At 48.7% G+C, this 20,807-nt stretch overlaps 5 protein-coding genes across 5 annotated transcripts; 2 read left to right on the top strand and 3 right to left on the bottom strand.

Annotated features, from left to right (window-relative positions):
• Positions 1-162: 162 nt before the first annotated feature.
• BDV37DRAFT_295249 (major facilitator superfamily domain-containing protein) lies at positions 163-1,898 on the bottom strand (the record flags this gene model as incomplete). The annotated part of the gene is made up of 7 exons (XM_032089816.1): positions 163-489; positions 540-624; positions 686-855; positions 904-1,410; positions 1,465-1,546; positions 1,602-1,692; positions 1,739-1,898. 7 exons carry the CDS (start codon positions 1,896-1,898, stop codon positions 163-165), a joined length of 1,422 nt encoding a protein of 473 aa, XP_031945966.1.
• Positions 1,899-2,452: 554 nt separating this feature from the next.
• On the top strand, positions 2,453-4,674 carry BDV37DRAFT_295248 (transcription factor domain-containing protein; the record flags this gene model as incomplete). Its single annotated transcript, XM_032089815.1, has 5 exons — positions 2,453-2,693; positions 2,742-3,350; positions 3,402-3,573; positions 3,623-4,471; positions 4,620-4,674. 5 exons carry the CDS (start codon positions 2,453-2,455, stop codon positions 4,672-4,674), a joined length of 1,926 nt encoding a protein of 641 aa, XP_031945965.1.
• Positions 4,675-4,799: 125 nt separating this feature from the next.
• On the bottom strand, positions 4,800-6,981 carry BDV37DRAFT_278654 (acyclic terpene utilization AtuA family protein; the record flags this gene model as incomplete). Its single annotated transcript, XM_032086115.1, has 4 exons — positions 4,800-5,374; positions 5,423-6,034; positions 6,092-6,724; positions 6,927-6,981. 4 exons carry the CDS (start codon positions 6,979-6,981, stop codon positions 4,800-4,802), a joined length of 1,875 nt encoding a protein of 624 aa, XP_031945964.1.
• A 262-nt stretch (positions 6,982-7,243) lies between these two features.
• BDV37DRAFT_278653 (Tannase/feruloyl esterase) lies at positions 7,244-8,879 on the top strand (the record flags this gene model as incomplete). The annotated part of the gene is made up of 2 exons (XM_032086114.1): positions 7,244-7,583; positions 7,636-8,879. 2 exons carry the CDS (start codon positions 7,244-7,246, stop codon positions 8,877-8,879), a joined length of 1,584 nt encoding a protein of 527 aa, XP_031945963.1.
• A 733-nt stretch (positions 8,880-9,612) lies between these two features.
• BDV37DRAFT_278652 (uncharacterized protein) lies at positions 9,613-19,144 on the bottom strand (the record flags this gene model as incomplete). The annotated part of the gene is made up of 3 exons (XM_032086113.1): positions 9,613-10,934; positions 10,988-18,817; positions 18,871-19,144. 3 exons carry the CDS (start codon positions 19,142-19,144, stop codon positions 9,613-9,615), a joined length of 9,426 nt encoding a protein of 3,141 aa, XP_031945962.1.
• Between the last annotated feature and the right edge of the window lie 1,663 nt (positions 19,145-20,807).

The raw sequence follows: 20,807 nt of genomic DNA, 5'->3' as shown, positions 1-20,807 counted from the left end.
GTCATACGAAGTGTGCGTACATTGATACAGTATGCTCTACCATATGGACTGGACTGAGAAACCAGATAACGGACGAAAATGAGGAAAGGCTGAACGGGAAAATGCAAGATGCAATTGCTAGCATCTATTTATTAATTTCAATTGCCATGAATGGGATTCCGATCAATAAACATAAGCTTTAGTCTCCCCGCTCCTCCGTTGTTTCCTATTCAAAAACACATAGTAGATATGCAGAAGAATGCACGAAATACAGACAAACAATAGTAAAGCAGCATTCGTCCAATGGCCTGTGGGGTACCCCCGAGTAGCCTCGTCCGCCTTGTAAATCCACACCCCGACAATTTGACCCGGTGCGCCGAAAGAGATATTGAGCGCGATCGCAAGCCCGGCCCCAGCAGTAGAATGGAGGTTAGAAGATAACCAGCCAAGAAGAGGAGGAATGCATGAAAAAGCGCCACTGGCCGCCACAATTAAGCAGCCATACCGACTCTATGGTATCGTTAGATGCTCAGCCTTTCTTGTCATGGAATTAGCCCTACCTGATATGCATCTGCGGGTAAGACAGCAGAGGCTAAGAAGCCTACAGCACCAATGCACGAGAATATTGCTGCGTGGATTCCGCGTCTGGTACAATGCGAGACTAAGTCAGTTTCAATATTAGAGTCCAGGTATATGATTAACATACGCGTTGAAGTGGTCGGCTGACCATGAAATTGCGACCGTTACTACATATGCAACGGCATAAGGCGGGACCGTCATCAGTTGGGCTTCTAGGTTCTCGTACCCCAAGCCGGCAGTAATGGATGGGGTAAAGAGCGAAAGACTCGAGAATGGAGTCGAAATGCCGAAATAAATCTATTATATGTTAGTAGACTACTATTGAGTGAAGGGCATAGCACATACCGCATAATGGCCGTATAATCGCCAATCAGTCAACACAGCCTTCGCGTCTGACCAACTCATCGTTTTCGCACTGCTCTTTGAACCTTCCAGCCGGAGTCTGTGTTTTGCCAAGTTGAGATCTGCGGCATTCAACCAGCCTGCTGTTTCCGGGTAGTCTGGTAATAGAAACCATACAAGGATCGCCGACGCACACGACGGGGCTCCTTCGATTATGAACAGCCAGCGCCAGGCCGACAGACCATGAGCTCTGTTCAAGTAGCCAACTCCATAAGCGATAGCGCCACCAAATGCGCCGGCTAGTGTAGCAGAGGCGAGAATGAGTGCCACACGTATAGAACGCTCCGAGACCCGATACCAAAATGTTAGGTAATATACAAGTCCGGGGAACAGCCCAGCTTCAATGACCCCGAGCAGGAACCGAATACCAGTAACATCTCCAAAGTTACGAGAGCCACCCAGACCCATTGTGATGCCTCCCCAGGCAAACATGAGGAACGCAATCCACCTCTAGGTCAAGTTAGCGAGCCACGGAAGAAAGCAGACTAGGCGATAGACACATACGCTGGGCTTCAGCTTCTTCAGCAAATAGTTTGAGGGTACCTCAAATATTCCATATGCCACAAGAAATACCATCAACGCGATCCTAGTAAAGACACAGTTAACATATGCTCTGAAATAGCAGAGAGCTTAGTGCATACGTGTATTGATAATTGCTCATTTCTGTTTCGGAGAGAAGGTCGTTGCCCATGTCCTTGTTCAATACCTTGGCATTTCCTAGAGTCAATAAGGCTTAGCATGATCTTCCAATGGGCAGGGCCTTCATGGGCAATCTTACCAATATTTGAGCGATCAAGGTAGCATAATAAGTAGATAAATGCAGACAACGGCACGATGCGTAGGTCCTGTTTCCATACCAGAGCCTTTTCAGCGGCAATGTCATAAGCGGGTGCCTCTTCTAGGCTATTTGAACTATCCTGAACCACAGTCAACATCATCTACTGTTCTGTATCGACAGAGAAGCACTGTTACGTACACGGACGCCATTCTCAACGTCCTCCACTTCATGTTCGTGGGACTTTTCGTCCTGTGCTGTCATGTCTCCACAATCAAAACAAGAGCCTGGTGGGTCGTGTATTCTGACGCTTTTCGGAGCAGGTCCGTATGAAAAATGGTCTCGAGGAGCCCAGTAAGAATCGACGATATATATGGCGTGTTAGGATTGCAAGATTTCTGCATAACTCCAAATACAAGGTTCCTGACTCAGCTTCAATTAACATCGGCATCGGCGGCCGTCACCGACGGACAATGTCCGAAGCCACTTAGCATTAGGGATACGGTTCAGTCCCCGCAGAATTCAGCCTGGAGAAGACGCGGGGTAAACGCCACTAGCGAAGAGCCGGGCGGTATTAGTCCGTAGCATCCCCACAACAATGCGAGTTGAAGTGTCCGGATGGCGGGACTACAGTCTGCCGGCTTTCCTGGCCGAAAACAATGGAGTTCCAGCTCACTTGCTCACTACTTCCAGTGTGGTCGGATGTGACGTTGAAACATGCATGCATGCGACAGATGCCATCGGCGCAAGTCAAAATGCGACAAAGCGCTTCCAGCTTGTGGGCCATGCCGGAAAGCTGGGGTTGCCTGCAAGTATGTTGATCGGACCAAAGGCCATCAGCAACTCCTGGAGAAATTGCAGCGTCGTTTGAAACACGTCGAAGCTACTAATCGTAGCTTAGCAGCGAAATTAGCTAGTCATGCTTCCCCACTCGCTCAAAGTGAAACTAGTGGAGATGGTAACGAAGTGGGATCAGAGACAAGAGCACTGAATAATGTCCCGGGAGAAGCTACTTCTAGGCTACATGAAACAGAAGACGAGAATGACGTTATAGAGGAAGTCACCTTTCTATCCAGTGGGGCAGGAGGTGAGCAGCACTTCCTGGGCTCTGCCAGCGGTGTATTCCTTGCTAGCCTGGTCAGTGCGACTATGGTCAGCTCCCCGTCCCAGGGCACACAAGAAAGAGGTCCACGAGGAAGAAGATCGAGTAGGTTTCCACCGGTGCCACTTCTAACTACTGCTTCTTCTGAGGCTTCAGCATTGCCTTCAGAGCAGGTCGCACGTAATCTACATCGTGCCTACTTTGAGCACGACCATCTCTGCTATCCTTTCCTCCATCGTGAGAGCACGCTATGCGCCTTGGATCAAGCCTACCAGGATCCCTCCTTGGAGCAAGATGCGTTTGCGTCTTTTGCATTTGGCATGATCCTCGCTATAGCCACCGCTAGTGTGCACAAGTTTAACATAGAGGCACTTCCTGATGCAGAAGCATATCAGATTCGAGCAACCCAGAGGCTAAACGAGGTAATGCGTGATGGTGGTATACAAGCCCTTCAAGCGCTGCTGTTGCTGTGCCAATATAGGATGACAAATTCGATCCAGGACACGTCAACAAGTAAGTGACAGAATCTTCATGGAGCGGATTGCTTGATCTAACTTTCACTAGGTTTATGGCACATTGTTGGTGTTGCTTCCCGGATGTGCTTCGAGCTGGGGCTGCATCGGGAGCAGACTTATCGAGCCGCCGAGACGACGGACACCAGCGACAACAGTTCAAATGCAACCATACTCTGCGAGGTCCGTCGCCGATGTTTTTGGTGTGTTGTTGCGATGGATAGGTACGAACTGCGTTTATGTTAATTTTTAAAACTAACATTATCCAACCAGGATCGTAAGCATTACTTTGGGAAGGCCTCTTGCCATACATTTGCAGGATGTAGAGGTCGCCCTGCCTGACTCAATTCATGACACTTGCTTCGATCGGGGTAATATAGACAGCCCGTCTTTTTCCCGCACGGCGTTGTTTGTTCACATTGTCCGTTACCGAATCATCTGTGGCGATATATTGTCTGCACTACACAACACATCTAATCGAACACAAAGCGATGCAACATCTGCCTTAGCGGCTAGAGAAAAACTTGCAAACGACCTTGCTCAATGGCAGCATGAGACCGCGGCGTTGTCACTTCCAGAAATTGATCTGTCCAACCCCCTTCTGGGAGGCCAATCGAGCTACCGTGCGCGGGAATGGTATGAGCTATTGTATTATAATGCCCTCCTCATGTTGTATAGACCATCACCTGCACTGTCATCAGCATCTCCTCATGACGCCGGCGTACTGCAAACTATTTTCGTCGCCGCGAAACAGGCCATCACATTATACTCCCACCTCCACCGCTCCCGGCGTATCAACTACACCTGGATAACCCTCCATTCTGTTTTCATGGCTGGCCTGTCCTACGTCTATGCTGTGGGTAGACATTTCCGAGCACGCAAACGCCGGACGGCCGCCAGTACATCCTCCCTTCTGCAGAGTGATCCCACCATAATCGAAATAGTGCATGACTCGAGAGCATGCTCAAATGTATTGGTCGGTATCTCTGAGCGGTGGAATGTGACAAAGCATTGTCATGATGTCTTCAACCGCCTAACCGATGCCATGCTCGCGGATGCCATTGAATACCACTCCCACAGTGCAGCAGGCCAACCAACGTCTGCAGCCCTCAGACCTGACGAGTCCTTACTGCCGGTGGATGCTACAGGAGCCAGCGCCACACTGAACATTCCAGGCTTTACGTCCTGGGATATAAATGATCCTACGCCAAGCTCGCTGGGCGTCGACTCCGTTCTGCGGGAATGCTTCGATGACTTGCGGCGGTTCCAGATGCTCGAAGGACATGGAGACGACCCCGTCGGACGCTTATTTCATGATTGGTTAGGGGAGATTGGAGATATAGACATGGATTTACCATCTATGTGGTGAAGATAGGATTTAGTATCAAAGCATCGGCGTATTTATCTATCCAGTCTATATGTTTTCTTGGCACAGTAAGTATGGAGTCAATCAGATCCAATCTCTTGCTAAAAACTTCTGCGGTACTTCCACCACTCGACTTCTCAAGTACTCCCCTATCCCTTTGCCCAATCCATCAATCCGACTAGAACTAGCAATGCCACCATCTAAGAAGTCCAGGACCCTAAAGTGGACAGCCAACAAATTTGTAAACTCGCATCGTTCCACACGAGGTTCAGTATCTCTTTGTGGCCAGTCATCCCCAAGCAGCTCTTTGAATCGATCAATTGTCAGGAAAGATTGCAGCCAAGGGTATTCGTCGGAGTTTCGGACAAAGAAGCCCACATTGAAATTGTCCCCTTTATCTCCTGAACGAGCATGAACTATACTGCCCAACGGGGCGAGATCTGTGGCGCCGAACTGGTTTAAAGATATAGGAACGTTGGTTTCGTAGGAAGGTCTCTGGGTTGGGTATATTCTTGTTACTGGAGTAGACGGTACGTCCTGCTGTATGCCATTGGAGAGGGTGACTCGGTGGTGTATAAGGTCAAGGGGAATAACTGCTGGAAAGATCTCCATGAATGGTTTTGGGTCCATCATCCGAAAGTCAAGGTTCATGTGATATCCTTTCCTCCGTTAGAATATGGATTATTAAGATAGTTGAGGTAGCATACCAGGATAGCTTTGCATTCGGAGAGCATATATTAGTGTTTTGAATCTTTCCGCCGAGATATCCCCCACATTCCTTGCTTGTGCAAACACGCGCAGGAATACGGTTCCCGCCTGCTGGCTCGAGGGGTTTATGGCAGGAGAGCCGTAGAGCTCAATAGACAGTTTGCTGCAGTTATTACCACGGAGAACATGGTCCAGCTGATTGTGAAGCATCTCTGCCTTCTCGGTTACATCCAGGCCATTGATGTAGAATATCGCTTCAGCTTGATAACCACCCGGGGCTGCTATCATCGCTTTTGTAGTCGATGGTGGTGGTTGTCCAGTGGCACCACAAACCTTGACACGATCGGGGCCGACCTCATCTACGGATACATTTCGCAGGTCGGCTGCGACGTCTGGATTGAGATATAACTCCCCTTGTAGCTCGTAAAGCAGCTGAGCAATGGTGTTGGACTTAGTCACTGCTCCACCATAGGCTTCACACTTCGTGATTATGCAACTGCCATCGAGGCTAACTTCGGCGATGGGGAAGGAGAGATCCACAAGATTAGGAAGTAAAGGCTTAAACCCGGAGAAGTTGGCACCTGTCACATACGGGCCACATTCGATAAGGTCTATGTCAACTACAATAAGTAACGTATCAATCACATCAGACATGGAATCATACATACGGCCAGCAACCAGTGCACCGGCAAGCTCATCCCAAGCGTCTCGCTGCCACCTATACCACCACGCCGCAGCACCAATGACTGGTGAAGCGTCTGTGACACGACCACATACGACAATGTTAGCGCCTGAATTAAGGGCTTCCACTATACCCCAAGCTCCAATGTATGCCACGGCACAGTGTGGCGTCAGTGGCCAGTCTTTCAGCTTCCAGTCCACGTGGTCCAGATGGTGCAAGTCCTGGAACCCAGGCTCCTGTTTCTGGATTGGCTCCGAGATATCATCTCCTAGTACTGAAGCCACTATAATCTGGTCGTATCCCCTCTCTTTACATAGTGCGCAAACCTTCTGCATCAGAGACGATGTGTTCAACGCCCCGGCATTTGCGACGACTTTGATATCTTTTGCTGCAACGATATCTAGACAGTCGCTCATCTGGCTGAGAAACCCAGACTCATATCCCAGATCAGGATCTTTTGATTTGGTTATGGCATTCCATGCAATGTTCATCTCCGATAACCAGTCGCCAACAATGACATCGACATTGCCATGCTGCGCCATCCGCAACATGGCCTGGGGGTGATCGCCGGTTGCACCGGAGACATTGCCGATACGGATGGGGCGCTTGTCGAGCATGCCTGCGTAAATAATGTCAGTCTCAACGGACTGCAAGCCATATGTAGGATGTAGAATACTTCTAGCTGACTGAACTGACTTGTGGGCGGACCCAAAATCTACGCAATAAACTTCCGCAATAGTAAGACCAAACAGTGAACAAAGAAACGCCAGTCGGTCGGGTTTAACTATACCGACTGGCTATATGTAATTGATCTTGCTCACCTTTGTCGTCAAACCCTAAACTACGTGCCGTGTTTTCCGTCCCGGACACAGTCATCGGTGACAGCGCCGACGGCCGATATATCGGCGATCCGGTCCTAGACCATCCATGATCCCGCTTAAGGCTGCACGCAAAATGTTTTGTACAAGATTCAGCCGGTAAGTTTTACCCCATAACTCATGATTCGTGAACTTTGCCGATCATCCCAGGTGAGGAAGCCAATGTTGGAATCTTTGTGTCCCTCAGAACTTAAAAAACCCCGTTGTGCGCCAAAGCCATGTGCACTAGTTATTGTATCTAACTGTCACTGCTTGCTACAATGAGAGCTCTGTTTATAACCTACGTACTTGCGACCCTAGAAGTCGTTAAGGGCATACCGCTGGAGCGCAAACATAAAGTTGATTGTGCAAATCTCGCTGGAACTTTTGTGAATAATGCGGCACTTATCCATCACGCACAGAGTGTGCCTATAGGAGGTCTCACTTTATCTGATGACGGAAATTCGGTCCAAAATCAGGTTCCCCTCTGCCATGTTCAAGGAACCATTGACTACATAGCTGGTGGGGATGCTACCCCAGACCCACGCCGGAATAACACCCTTACCTGGGAGCTATACCTTCCGGACGAGCCCTATTACAATGGACGTTTCCTTGCCGTAGGTAAGAGTGAACCAGCTATGGGTATATAACTGCTCGCTAACTGAGGCTCTAGGGAACGGTGGCTTCGCAGGTGATATTGATAATACCACTATGCTCACAAACCTGAATTCCGGCTTTGCTGTAGCAGGTTGTGACAGTGGACATCCAGTATCAGAAAGTGAACATAGTGGACCTGACGACTCTGTACCATTCTTAGATGATATCGCAAAAGTGAAATCCTGGATCCACAATTCAATTGCCATGACCACCAACGTTACTCGGACCATCACTGCCAAGTATTATGCTGAGCGGCCCACGTACAGCTATTTTTGGGGCTGTTCAACTGGCGGTGCGCAGGGTTACGCGCTTGCGCAATACCACCCTACCCTATTCGATGGCATCTATGCTGGTAGTCCGGGAAATTGGTACAGTCATTTGATACTAAGCTTTCTATGGAATGGACTGCATGCGACAGGGAAGGGATTCATGAGCCAAGATGTTTTGAATTTTATCACTAACAGAACAGTGGCTGCCTGCGATGAGCTGGATGGTGTCAAAGACGGCTTAATTGAGAACCCGTTGAGGTGTCACTTCGATATCAAGACACTGGAGTGCCAACCCAGCCAGACTCCCATTGTCAATGATGAGACTCTCTGCTTGACTACAGCACAGATCCAAACCGCGCTCCAGGTTTATTCCGGCCCGAAAGACCAACGGACAGGGAAGCAGATCTATCCTGGCTTTGACTTAGGCTCAGAAACCGGTTGGCTGGCTCAAGAAACATCTTTGTATTCCTCATATGCGGCTCCGATTCTTCGACAGCTAGTATTCAAGGACAGGACCTATAACGTTACATCGTTTAACTGGGGCTCTGACGTTGATTATCTAGACCACACCACATCACCGGCCATCGACGAGATTTCTCCAGATCTGTCGGCATTCAGTCAGCGAGGAGGCAAGCTGATCACGGTTCAAGGATGGGCAGATCAGTACAATGCCGCTACCTGGCCGATCGAGCATTTGAAACGGATCCAGTCGACGGTCCAAGGGCAACATGCCTCTGATTTTATCCGATTGTTCATGGTTCCTGGCGGTGGACATTGTGGGGCCAATCCAGCGTACAGTCATGTACCAGCCACTTACCATGTTCTTGATGCTTTGTTGCCGTGGGTGGAAGATGGGATTGGTCCCGAAGAAATTGTGAGCTCTACGCCTCCTAACGGGTCAAATACAACTAGGAAGCTGTGTGTATGGCCGAAGGAGGCGAGAATTCTCAATGGAAGCGTAAGCGACTGGAAGAGCTACAAGTGTGCTTAGGTACCTTGGTCGGAGACACGTGATTTAGACACTATCGCTGTTTATGTTGAATCTTAGTATTTGTTCCATGGTTGGGAATGAAACCCAGGTGGTATAAGATAGCTCCCTTGTGAAGCCCCTGTTTTCGACTCTCTGGCCATCCCAGTGAGGTACTACTTGTATCTTTAAGGCTGGCAATCGGTATTAAGAGCTTGGTAGGGTTCTAGAGAATCTCAGTGTACCGGAATTAACAAACGGGGAGCAGAATAAATAGTGAGCCCCATGCTCCCAAAGGTAAGAAGAGTTGATGCACAAAGAAATAGGCTTTTTTACCTTCGACATCAAGTTCAGTATGGGTTAAGATTGATTTGGTCAAGCGCAGTCTACTGGCCTTTCCTTGCTGGCATCTCTTGGTGTTGTCGGTAAAATTTTGTTGCCCCGTTTGCCCAGCTCTTTGATATTCTGCTAGGTAAACGATTCGTTGGGTGCCTTTCGCTCAGGAATCGGCTTATCGTCATCCTATCGTTATTCTGCCTTGTATGTCCGCCTTCGATAAGGTGCGCTAGACAAGGGTCTGTAACACTCCTCTTATTCTAGAATACAGAGGACAAGTCTACCGTAAATATCGCGGGGCTCTGTCCATGTCGTTGTAGTATTCATCGCTAAACCTAACTATAGAAATTTAAACAGTTATTTTCAGGTACTCAATATATCCTCCTATCCTCTATAGAAAAAGTGCCAGAAATCTCATGCCTCAATACTCAGATACTTGATTTTGCTGTGCTTGCATGTGATGCTGATGGAACTCGTCCGGATGCAGCAATGTTCCATCTAGGATCTTGCCCAGATGTGTCTTATCGATCTCCTGTCCATCTCTCCGAATTTGCGACAGGAGGACCTTTAAGAATTTGAGTGGACTTTGGTGAAAGGTTGATCTCGATTCTTTATGGCCCTCAATTATGAAACCATCCGCTGCCACGGTTAGATGCTCGGGCGTTTTGCAAGACGCCACGCCAAGGAAATCACATATCTCACAATATTCGCTGTATGATCCGATGTATAACTGCCCTGCAAATAGGTTGAGCTGTAGTCTGAACAACGTGGGAATCTCGACTATGCTAGACCCCCCTGGGGTAGTGTAGAGTGTCAGGCTGTCCAGTGAGGAGTACCCTTGAATTTGACGTGGAGCATACAGATGCATCCGAACCGCTATGGACGCTTTAACCCTTGCTTGAAGTTGATTAGCCTCGAAGGGGCTGATGACCAGCATGCTTTTCACGACTGTGTCGCCTGAGGAAGGGTGACCCGTGCTCGTTAGAACCCATTGCACCGAGCGCTGATATAGATCTGACGCAAAGTGTGAACCATCTGGAACTTGGACCGTTCTGGCAAAATCGGCTGTAACGAGCAGACCATGGGGGAATTGCGAGATATCTAAGTGTGCTGCAGCTGACGTATCTCTTAATGTGTGAAACGCAGCCTCGTAGGCATCTGAGGGCTGTTTGAGGATGCCGGTGGACACGAAAGAAACAATATCCTGATGTACATAGTGCCGTGCTGGCTTTGCAGAAGGTGGCCGCTGGACCTGCCGTTCTTGCTCAATTTCGGGCGCCAGCTCACGCTCCTGTTCCTCTTGTAGCTGGGTAGAGGTGAAATCAAGATTGTCAAACTGTCGACATCTTGTCTGTATGAGGTCAACAGTCTCATCCCGTTCTAGCCGAGACAATATGAACGGAATGCGTGCCTGCTTTGGCCGGTATCGGTATTCAAGGGATTCTGACTCTGGCTCGAGGAAGGCATGCGCTTGGTCGACGGACATGGTCTGTGTACTATCCCGATCGATACTGCGCCACAACTGTGATTGATAAGCAAATCGTTCGCCTTGCACCGCCCATAGCGGCATACTACGTCGTAGATCAAACCACGTCTCTGATATGGCCCACCGAAGAATGTCCGATACCTCAATCCTGGCGCCACATTCTTTCCTGGTTACCAAGTGAATTTTGGCTTTTATCTCTTCTGGCACACAGAAAAGCACTGACTGGCCCTTGCCTAACTTCCTCATCCGCATGCATGCTGGTGGTTGGATCAGTGTCAACTTTCGCTAAGTAAGGACGAGGGCTTCCTACCTTGAACTAACTTGTCTTTAGTAATCGCTGGTCCAAGCGTGACAGCGGCACGATATGCTGGTGGAAGTCTCAGGTCAATGCCCCGTGTGTGGGCCTCATCGAGGAAGATGATGCATGTTTCGAGCTGCTTGGCGAATGGAGAAATTTGCAGCAAGTCCACACGGCCATGTCGATCAAGAACACAAATTTCGTCGCTCTCGTTGACGAACACGACAGCTTGAACCCCGCCATTATCTGGCGTCATTCTCAACCAGTACTCTGCCACCTCCAGATTGTTGAGCTCTAGGATCTGAGCTCCTACATCGAGAATCACCTGGACCGGGAGATTTAGATTCCGTACCATATCAATGATGGTGTGCGAGTAGGTGGTGGAGTTTTTCTGCGTTGGAATGATCGCAACGGAGTTCTCGGGCTGAAGTAGATAATCCAGAACCAGAGCATTAGTATGACGCTGCTCCAGAAGGTCTAGTTGCCTTATGGTAAGAGGGAGGGTCTCCCGGGAGTCGTTTGTCCCACTGAAGCCGATCGTTGGATGCGTTCTAATTTCTCCTATATCCCATCCGGACGCAGACAGCTTCTCTGGAAATTCTCTCAACTCCTTTGCAAAAACGAAATGGGCAACGAAATAGTCAATGACCGACTTCGCAAACCGGAGACAGGGGAAAATATGTTTTAGACAAAGGTCGTGATCTTCGAGGTTGACTCCAGGTAAATGGTGATATGTAGGGTCGAGGGTTGGTGCATCTTCTACCCACGCATGGTATTCCGTGTCCGCTTGGTCGGATTTTGCCAGTCGCCTGAATGCCATGTAAAGCTCATCATCATGAAGACCAGAGCGATAGTAGCTGAGTAAGGTTAAGATGATAACAACATCTGGGTGACTAAATTCCGATCGAGGAGCAGGGCTATCTTTGCTGCGGTATGGTACGGCGAGCTTGGTAGGAGGCTTCCTAGTCGCATCTGGCCCGTAGTTGACACGCCATCGTTTTTGGCCGAGACAGAATGCGAGCACACCCTGAGCCAAGAGTCCTCGCAGCAAAAGAAGGGGCCCTCTGGTGGTATCAGTCCAAAGCCCCGTTGTGTTGCTTTCAACTGCCTTGATGGAATCAGCAGGTGGCTGCTTTTCCAGCAAATAGCGGAAAACCGCGGTTCTTGCTGACTCTGGTTGCCTGGCCACCGGGCAAAAGTGAATACCATTTTCGCAAATATGCTGTCCGATCCGCTGGAGGAGTGCTTCCTCCGCATCACCCCGAAGCAGCCGTACCCCTGGAAAACCCCCAGGCCTTTCCTCAGAGACCTCTATGGATGCAGGAAAGTCCCCTTCCAGGCCTGGGGCATATATTCTCACTAGGCTCAACAGTTGTTGTATGATAACCCATCTCTCCGGGCTGAGCTCAAGAGGGCGTTGGGATCCCATGGTGTAGATCAACTCAAACTTGACACTGAAATTTTCATCGCTCTCATCCACAACGTCTCGCGAAAACCCCTTGAATAGCTGTAGCACTGTTCGAAGGGCACGACCCACAGATACTTTACCAGTGACAAAGGACTCAATGCACATCAGCTTTAGGGAGAGAAGATGCTCTGGCTGGACGAGGAGCACACCACCGTTTGCCATGCACTCCCGACACATGCTCTCCAGCTCTCGTATCTCCGTTTCCGACAGCTGTAGGGAACGTGAAATTGGCATGAGATACACTCTCCGACCCAAAAGACCCCCCAGTTTCGAGACTAGCATCTGGAGCATCTGCCGAGACTGTGGTTTTGCTACTAGCACACGAACTAGACAAGCGCCGTGTGCAAGGGCAGCCACCACAATCGGCACGATCACCGATGACTTGCCTTCACCCATGTTTAGCTGCATCACGGCGTTTTGTCCAGGACTACACTCTCTCATCTCTTTGGCCATTTGCTCCTGGACATCTCGAATAAGAATCCCGTTTTCGATCTCCAACAAAAGGGACTCTGGGAACTCATGCGGATTCCAGTTACTGTGACCGGGGGTTTGGAGCTCTCGAATGAGGTCATTGCGATCCCCAACTGTGCTGACCAGTCTCTGCGCCCACTGTAGTGTCGTTATCGAGAGTCCATACGTGATGATGCAGGACTTCCACTCATCAGGTAGCCCAGGCCACCTATGACGTGTCAACTGCTGAAGGAGGAAGGCTTTGGAAAACCGAGGGCAATGGTTGATCTGAACGAGGACTGCTCGAATTTTGTAATGCATCATGTGTTGTTGATCAGCACAGCTTGTAGTGGTCGCAGAAGGCATCATGTGTGATTTGATGGCTGTGTAAATGTTGTTGGAATACGTTTTACAAGCGTCTAGGTACTCCAGGAGTACCGGTTCCAATTGATCGTCGTCCATCTTGACATTCCACGACATTTTCGTTTCCAAGAGGCATCTGACACTGCTGCGTACTTGATCCACATACCTCATCTCGAAGTGTGACCGTGACTGCGATGCAAGGGCACTGACAAATTGTACAAGAGGACGTGTCAAGTTCCCCGCGATCGGGCTTGAGTAAAGAAGCTTTTCTAGGTAGGGCTGCTCCACATCCAAAACAGGTGGTGATGGGCCTAGTAGGTCATCCACGGAGAGGAATCCACACCTCTCCCGGGGAGAAGATGCTATGTATAATGGAGAAGCTCGCATTGCCGACATTTCCACAGAGTGAACAGGTTGGTGACATAATACTTGTGCAATGGTCTCTAGATATCCTCTGAATGCACAATTACTGAACCAGACGTAAAACATCTGGTTCACCGATTTCATAGCCTGCCATGTGTCAAAGTAATCACTGAATCGAGGGTTATCTTGAGTGCTAGGTAATGTTGCGGATCGGGCTGGCCATTGACTCCTAAGCTCCGTTACGAACCAATCGCGGACTTTGTTCCTGTTCTTCTTCCGTAGTTCACTACAACGCGACTTGAACTGTTTCGTGGTTTCATAGGGTTTTCGGGAAATATTCGACTCTGGAGTCAGTGTCAGTTGAGCGGACTGAATGCGAGATACAATAATGCCTTGGTCAAATTGATACCCCTGTTCTAGAGTATATGAGTCATGCTGTGGTAAAGCAACAGAGGCCATTTCTCGCACCGCGTGAAGTGCAGCTAACGTCTCGAGCACAGCCATATTGCAGTTCTTCGCAAATCCCAAGGTGCAGAGCCAGATCATTAATTGGAACCTATCCAATGACGAGTGTTCCGAACAAATATGTCGGTGTATACCGCACCAGTACGCGGAGACCAGAATGTTTGGTTCTACAAGCAATCCCGCGTCGTATTTGAGAGAGTTTAGATCGAGCGGAGTGTTTGAGCCCTGAGTCAGGCCGAAGCTGGAGATAAAACTCCAAAGCGTCTTTGTTAATCCCTTCACCACGAACCTTTGTGCGCAAGGAATCTTGTCGTAGACAATCTTGGCCAAACGGAAAGCCCGGGACGCCTCTACGGACTCGCGGTTTGTATCCAGCCCGGTGTAAGGTCTATCGTATTTATCTGTGTGGTCCTCGGCGCCAAACCCATATACGCGAAATGCGGACGAGCGTATCTGATCCCGTTTCTGTAAATCTTTATCTATAGCGGGTAGCGGTGGGCGTGTCGTTTGTATATCAGGATTAAACATTTCCATCCGGCGGTCATGGTGGAATATAGCAGTGACTTCCTCATAGAATCCACAGTGCTGCATCAGAAACCCTAGGTCTCTTTGCCATGTAATGGTTTGCATTACTCGTTCATTGGCAGGATAGCATTTGCGGCTTGGGGTAAGATGTGCGATCTTTGTTAATATTGCTATATTTTCTGGTCGCAATCGATGAAAGGATCTTACTGCAGCGGAGCGAAGGATGGACAGGGCTTGCTCAGTACCCGTCTTTTGCGTAAGTGGGTCGGGCACACATAATGATGTCAAAGCGTGCAAATAGCATAGTAGCAGCTTACTCTGTAAGTTCCCGTTATCGGCTAAGCAACCCAAGTCTCTTTTCACAGAATATGCGTGAAGATTAGCGGTGGCGTCCCAACCAATCTCGACCCGCATGTGATGGCGCTCCTTTTCCCAGGACACAGTCCCTTCCGGTATAAGAACCATGCGTTCCTGGAGGTCTTTGGAGACTAGGATAAGCTTATTCTGCAACCCAACCAGTGTCCCCAATGACTGATCGGTGTCAATCGACAAGCCACGGTACTGACGGGAGTGAATCGACGAGTTCCCAGATTGGAGATCAAATCCCAACCGAAGCCTCGGGATGTCGATTTCTAGTGCTGATGATGCTAAGTGATACTTACAGTGTAGCTTCAACGGTCTTTCGATGGGCTGAAGAATGTCCGATAACCCCTTTGCCGTTGAGCTATTGACATTGACCAGACAGACTCCATCCGCTTCGAGGATCCAGCCAGTTTGGGAGCTGTTTCGTTGTAGTCGCCAATTGACAGAAGATGGTTTCCATGGCTCTTTTATTGGACGGAACTCTACGTGCTTCTTGTCCAAATCATACCAATGCGCAAATTCCTCTACAAACGCGTCCGGGAGCAGGCTGGCGAACAGCTGCGGTGGGATAAATTCCCAGGTCTGACCGTTTGCTGCCACTCGAGCACAAAGATTGAACTCCTGCGAGTCGGGCAGTGCTTGATTTCCCAGATGGACAACGTGGCCCTCATATTCCTTCTGGCAGGAAAAGCTCATCCCGGGGAGTTCACTGGGCATCACTTCCAAAACTGCTTGTCCGAAAAGCAACCTGTAGTTTCCGTGGCGCTCATAGGCCGCCGGCAAACGAGCTAACGGCAGGCCATTGATGAGTAGTTCGCTCGTCAGTAAATTGAAATAGATCATCAAGCTACTATCCCTGGCCGTTGGACACCCCATCCGTCTAGATACCCAAGGGTCATTAGCTTGCTCGGACATCGACCATCCAGTGCCAGGGCGGTACGCGGCCCAAGCGCGCGTGATAGCCATATCCAGTGCCGTGCTATCTCCAGCACGTATCTTGTTTTGGAGTAAATGGTAGCTACGATACGACAAAGCCCGCCAGCGATAAAATAAAACAGGAAGTGCAGTATCAGAGCCCAAATCAAGGACGTGGGCTTTGTCGTGTATTATCATGCAACATTGGAGGTATGTTGACACAGCTGGATTTTCTGTAAACATCTGCTCGAGTGTACTACCCTCTGAGTCAAATGTTTTCACGCACACCAGTGCCAGATGAACTTGCCGCGCGATCAAGTTGGTTTTGTATCCGTCAACAGCCATACCACTCGCTCTCTCCCCAAGTGATTTGACCCACTTGAAAGCTATGTCTCGGAGATCTCTTAATAAGTCCATTGACAGCCGCTGCATGTCTGTAGAACTTGAAAGAGACAATAGTCGTAGAACAAGTGACACTAGGACACTGAGCTCTTGTGCTGATTCCCAGTTCCGCTCGATTCTTTTCATTTCATCCTTGATCTTCGAAAGTAAAGCAGTAGTAAATTTGCTATCATCGAGAATCTTATGTCCTTTCCGTTGGATTGCATTTCCAGACGGCGGTCCTGCTTGGTATATTACTTGATGGATAAATATTCCAGTCTCCACTTTATTGAACACGACAGCCGGCATTGCCAGTTGGTGTAGAACGTTTTGCCACTGGATCTCAACGCCACAGGGTATCGTACAAAGTGCTTTGCATTCTGCGAGCGACATGCTGTCGGGGCAATCACCTTGCGATGCGATAACCGAGTTTGGCGGCAGGCCGTCTGGCTTGTCCGCAGGTCGAAAAAGATACCGCTGAAGGCCGGAATTTGAGAGGGGTAATTTCATCATGCACGACTCAGCAACAACATGCGTGAGTGTAAATCCACTGACGAAGTATCCTTTGATATTATCGTAATACTGAAGAGACATACCGTTTGCTAGACAAACCTCGTCTTCACCCACATGGATGATGCGCTTTTCCCGTCGATGTGTCCCTTCATGCGGCTTTATTTGTGAAAGGAGTGTAATTCGGTACGCACCACTAGATGCATAAGAGAATGATGATAGGCCACTATGCCGCTGAGGAGTGTACCTGGCTCTTGGTACCTCCTTGGTGGAATAGTCGACACCCAGGACGACCAATATAAAGAAAGTTGTGACATCTCGCCAACGTGCAAACACCTTAGGCACTTTTAGTTCGAAAATTGTCGATTTTGCTTGGAGACTGTGCTCTGGGAGAGGCCATTCATGAACTTTGATTTGAATAGAATCTGCCTCTTGCTGATACTTGCACTTCTGGCATGATGGATGGTGACGGGTCTCATATACCTCAAACTCTCGATCCACAAGAACATCACGATAGCTACAGTCCATACTATCAATACGGTGGTAAAGGTCTGCATATCTTTGTTGTTTGTCGTGAAGCTCAGCAAGCTTCGATCTTCGCTCTTGCTCTGCTCGCTCCACAATTGCGGCGTGCAATCTCTGGTGCTCAGCCGATGTATCGTAATATCTAACGGAGAAACAGTTCGGTGTACCGTAATCTCCAAAGATGCCTGGCCCTGAATACCTCTGGTCTTGTCTTCGTTGATCAAGGTACCTTTCTGCATCCGCAAGCCTTCTCATGTGCGACTGACGAGGTAACAAAAGCGACTGAAACATACCCACGGGGATACAAGCATCATAATCATGAAGAATCCCGTGTATGTGAATGGCAGCTTTGTCACATGCAATCCACAGCTCTAGAATGGTAAGAAACATGATTGATATGGCCTCAGGGTTAGAGGAATATACTACAGATGCAGTAGTATGGTACCATGTTATTAAATCCGCCAGTTGGCCACATGTGGAGTCCATGTCCATACTGGACTTAAGCCAGCCATCCAGTGATGTAACGACCCAGTCCTCAAATGCGGCAAGGTTATATACCTCATAGCCGTTATTTGAGATATCTGGGCGATCTGGAAGGTCTGCGCTTCTGTATGCCAACAGATGCGACTCGGGCTGAAAGTCGACTGAGACACCGTCCCGCTGTCCTCGCTCATCGGCCTCTTCCAGATACCGATCGAGGCCCGTCAGAGTGCAATGAATATCTTCGCTGAAATTTAACCTGGCCAATGACGGAAGGTCATTGCGGTTACGGTCCTGTCCGGTAGCATGATCCCTGCGATGTTGAAGAGTTTTACTTGCCGCGGCAAGGCTCTCCTGAACGGATCTAAACCACAAGGGCTCATAGTCCAGATCCAACTTGTGTAGCCGGCGGCCGATCTTGGCACTCATCGCAAGCAAGTATTCATTTGGCAATGATTCTTGGGACACTGCCAGGATGGAACTCATGAAATATACCATGAATTGTTTGTAGAGGCTGTCGGAGGCCCTCTTACTTTGCGACGACCTATGAAACGCCAGTTGTAGAACTACACGGATCAGGAGCCAGAGTGCCGACCTGCGCCAGGGGAATCGGCTATTAAGCCACATCACTTCTTCACGGGTGTGCTTCTGAATTTGTGGCACTTCAACGTCTCTGCACATTGGCCGTAGAAATGCTGTGAAGAGCTCTGTCACCATCTTCGGATGAATTGTGTCTCTGTCCTCATCATGTTCCTTGCGCTTTTTCTTGACTCTGCTCATGGTCCCTGGGGCGGATTGGTGGCTCAGTTTTGCCAAGGTTTCCGCGATTGTCCTCTGGAGGCTTGGATTATTGAAGGTTGCCAGGTCCAACGAAAGCGTCGCCCCCGGAAACTGTCGTTTCAATCGTCCAACCGTCGTTATTACAGCTTCGTTGCGCGGAGACAGTTCCCAAGACTCGACATGTACTGCATCATCTACCCTCGTCATCAAGACAGCAGCATTTTGGCAACGAGCGTATATGGGGAGAAAACCACCTCAACGACATGAGCAGAGCTTTCGCAAGGTAACAAATAGGATGGCCAAATACCTTCAGTTCCCAGTTGTACTAGCGCCTTTCGCAGTTCGACTTCATCCACGGCACCATGCTTCCCACAAATGGCTCTCAACCGTGTGAGCATCATAGTAACATCGAACAGAATGCCAGACCAGTCGGAGCGCGTATCGCATTTGAATTCTCTCAAAGCATGAATTACCCTATCCAGCAGGAACGCGTCACGCTGAGCTGTGTAGTCATCCCCTTCTGGCAGCTTCGGTGGCAGGAAAACATGATGAAATACATAGAGGTTCTTGTCTGAGAGCATTTTCGTTGTAAAGCTGTGTACTCATAGGCTTTTTCTTCGATACTAAAAAACACGGATGTGAAACACCACAAGTACTATATCTCAAAACGAAATTTAGCGATTGTTGGTAGAGTAGCGATTGAGACTGATGCTATGTATATATATTTTACCCCAACCCATTACTGACCAGTCGTACCAGTCTGGTATGTACATTCAACTGACCTCTGATTTCCGGATCACACATTCCGTATCTATCCTTGCATGGAGGCTGCGCAAAAATGCAAGGAGACATCTGGACCCCTCACTAAGAGACACCTATTTCCAAGATAGGCCTTTTATACTTGTATTAAGGCTTAATGCAGCGGCTTCCTACCCAAGAAGGATGTGCAAGGCCTCCCTCATCTGGATCCGTGTCGCACGTTGCTGGTGTTATAAACCCCCTACATGTTGTATTTTCGCATCCTCGGTAGTGAAGGGTGAAAAGCTAGCGTCAGGCAGAAGGCAGCCAAGTCAAGGAATGGCTAACAGGGAGCCGGACGCTATACCTGTTTTGGTACTATCTAATCGAGAACTTTTGAACTTCCTTTTCGGGAATGTTGATCAGTATAAGGTCACTCATCAAAACCATAAGCACGCAGACAGAAATTTCTTCCTAAATAACCTTATTTCATCCCTATTTGCTTTCGATTTACGTCTCAAAAAGTGGCTGGCCGAAATAAATAGATGGAATCAACCCATAAAAAAGCGCATGCTAGCCATATATTTATATATATATTTGATTTTTTCTTATGGTGTATTTTCGAGGCGTTTGAAAAGTCTCAATTCTTGCTTCCTTACCCCCTACCTTTCAAGCTTACTGTCAAGGAGAGATTAAACGTCTTGCTTTGGAGAATTGATGAACGCGTCTAACGGTGAAGAGCAGTGGGCATTTCTGGATACGTAATAGCAACAGCATATTCAATGTTCCCTTTTATTTACTCGAGAAGCAGTTTCTCCGAGGTTTGATGACTTACCTACTTTCTACATAGTAGACAGTAATGTGTAACCAACCTTGACTTCAGAAAAGCTGAAGCAACTCAAAAAGCTCGTGGTTTCGCATAGAATCTGTCAGATTCTCAGAGGCAAGGACAAGGTCGATCGTGGATTCACAATCTCCACCCTGTCCTCCACCATGCCATGTCTTTGTGCCTCATTTGAGTAAACTGCTGAGAGCAAATTCATTCATAACCTCAATGATTGGACATACTTCCCCCTGTCTTTCCAGAAACACATCGTCTCCTCCCCAAAGTTGATCATGTCGGTTAAAGTCTCCCATAATCATTACCTCCACCACTGTTCCCGTGTCTAACATTACCTTTGTAATTGCCTTGCGTAAGCTATTGCACGTGCAATACAGGGCCTGAGCGTCTCCTTCTTCTACATAAACTGATGCTATGAAAATCAATCGTTCGGGAAGCTGGATGACCGCTGCTGTCAGATCCGGGGATTCTATTGGCACTTGTTCCGCTTCCACATCCTTATTCACCCAGAGCATGCTTCGGATTGCCCATCTACCTTCCCTCCATAAACAAGGGACTATCTTTGTCCAGTTGTGATGTCCCATTGGTGTTGTCAAGAAGTATTCTTGTGCACTGAGGGCTGAAACCTGCTTCAGTCTCATAAGCGAGGTTTGCTGTTAACTCCA

Source organism: Aspergillus pseudonomiae (genome assembly GCF_009193645.1).
Source record: "Aspergillus pseudonomiae strain CBS 119388 unplaced genomic scaffold BDV37scaffold_5, whole genome shotgun sequence".
Classification (NCBI taxonomy): Eukaryota; Fungi; Ascomycota; class Eurotiomycetes; order Eurotiales; family Aspergillaceae; genus Aspergillus; species Aspergillus pseudonomiae.
The sequence above is the reverse complement of the archived record's forward strand: the minus strand, read 5'-3'. Positions and strand labels throughout refer to the sequence as shown.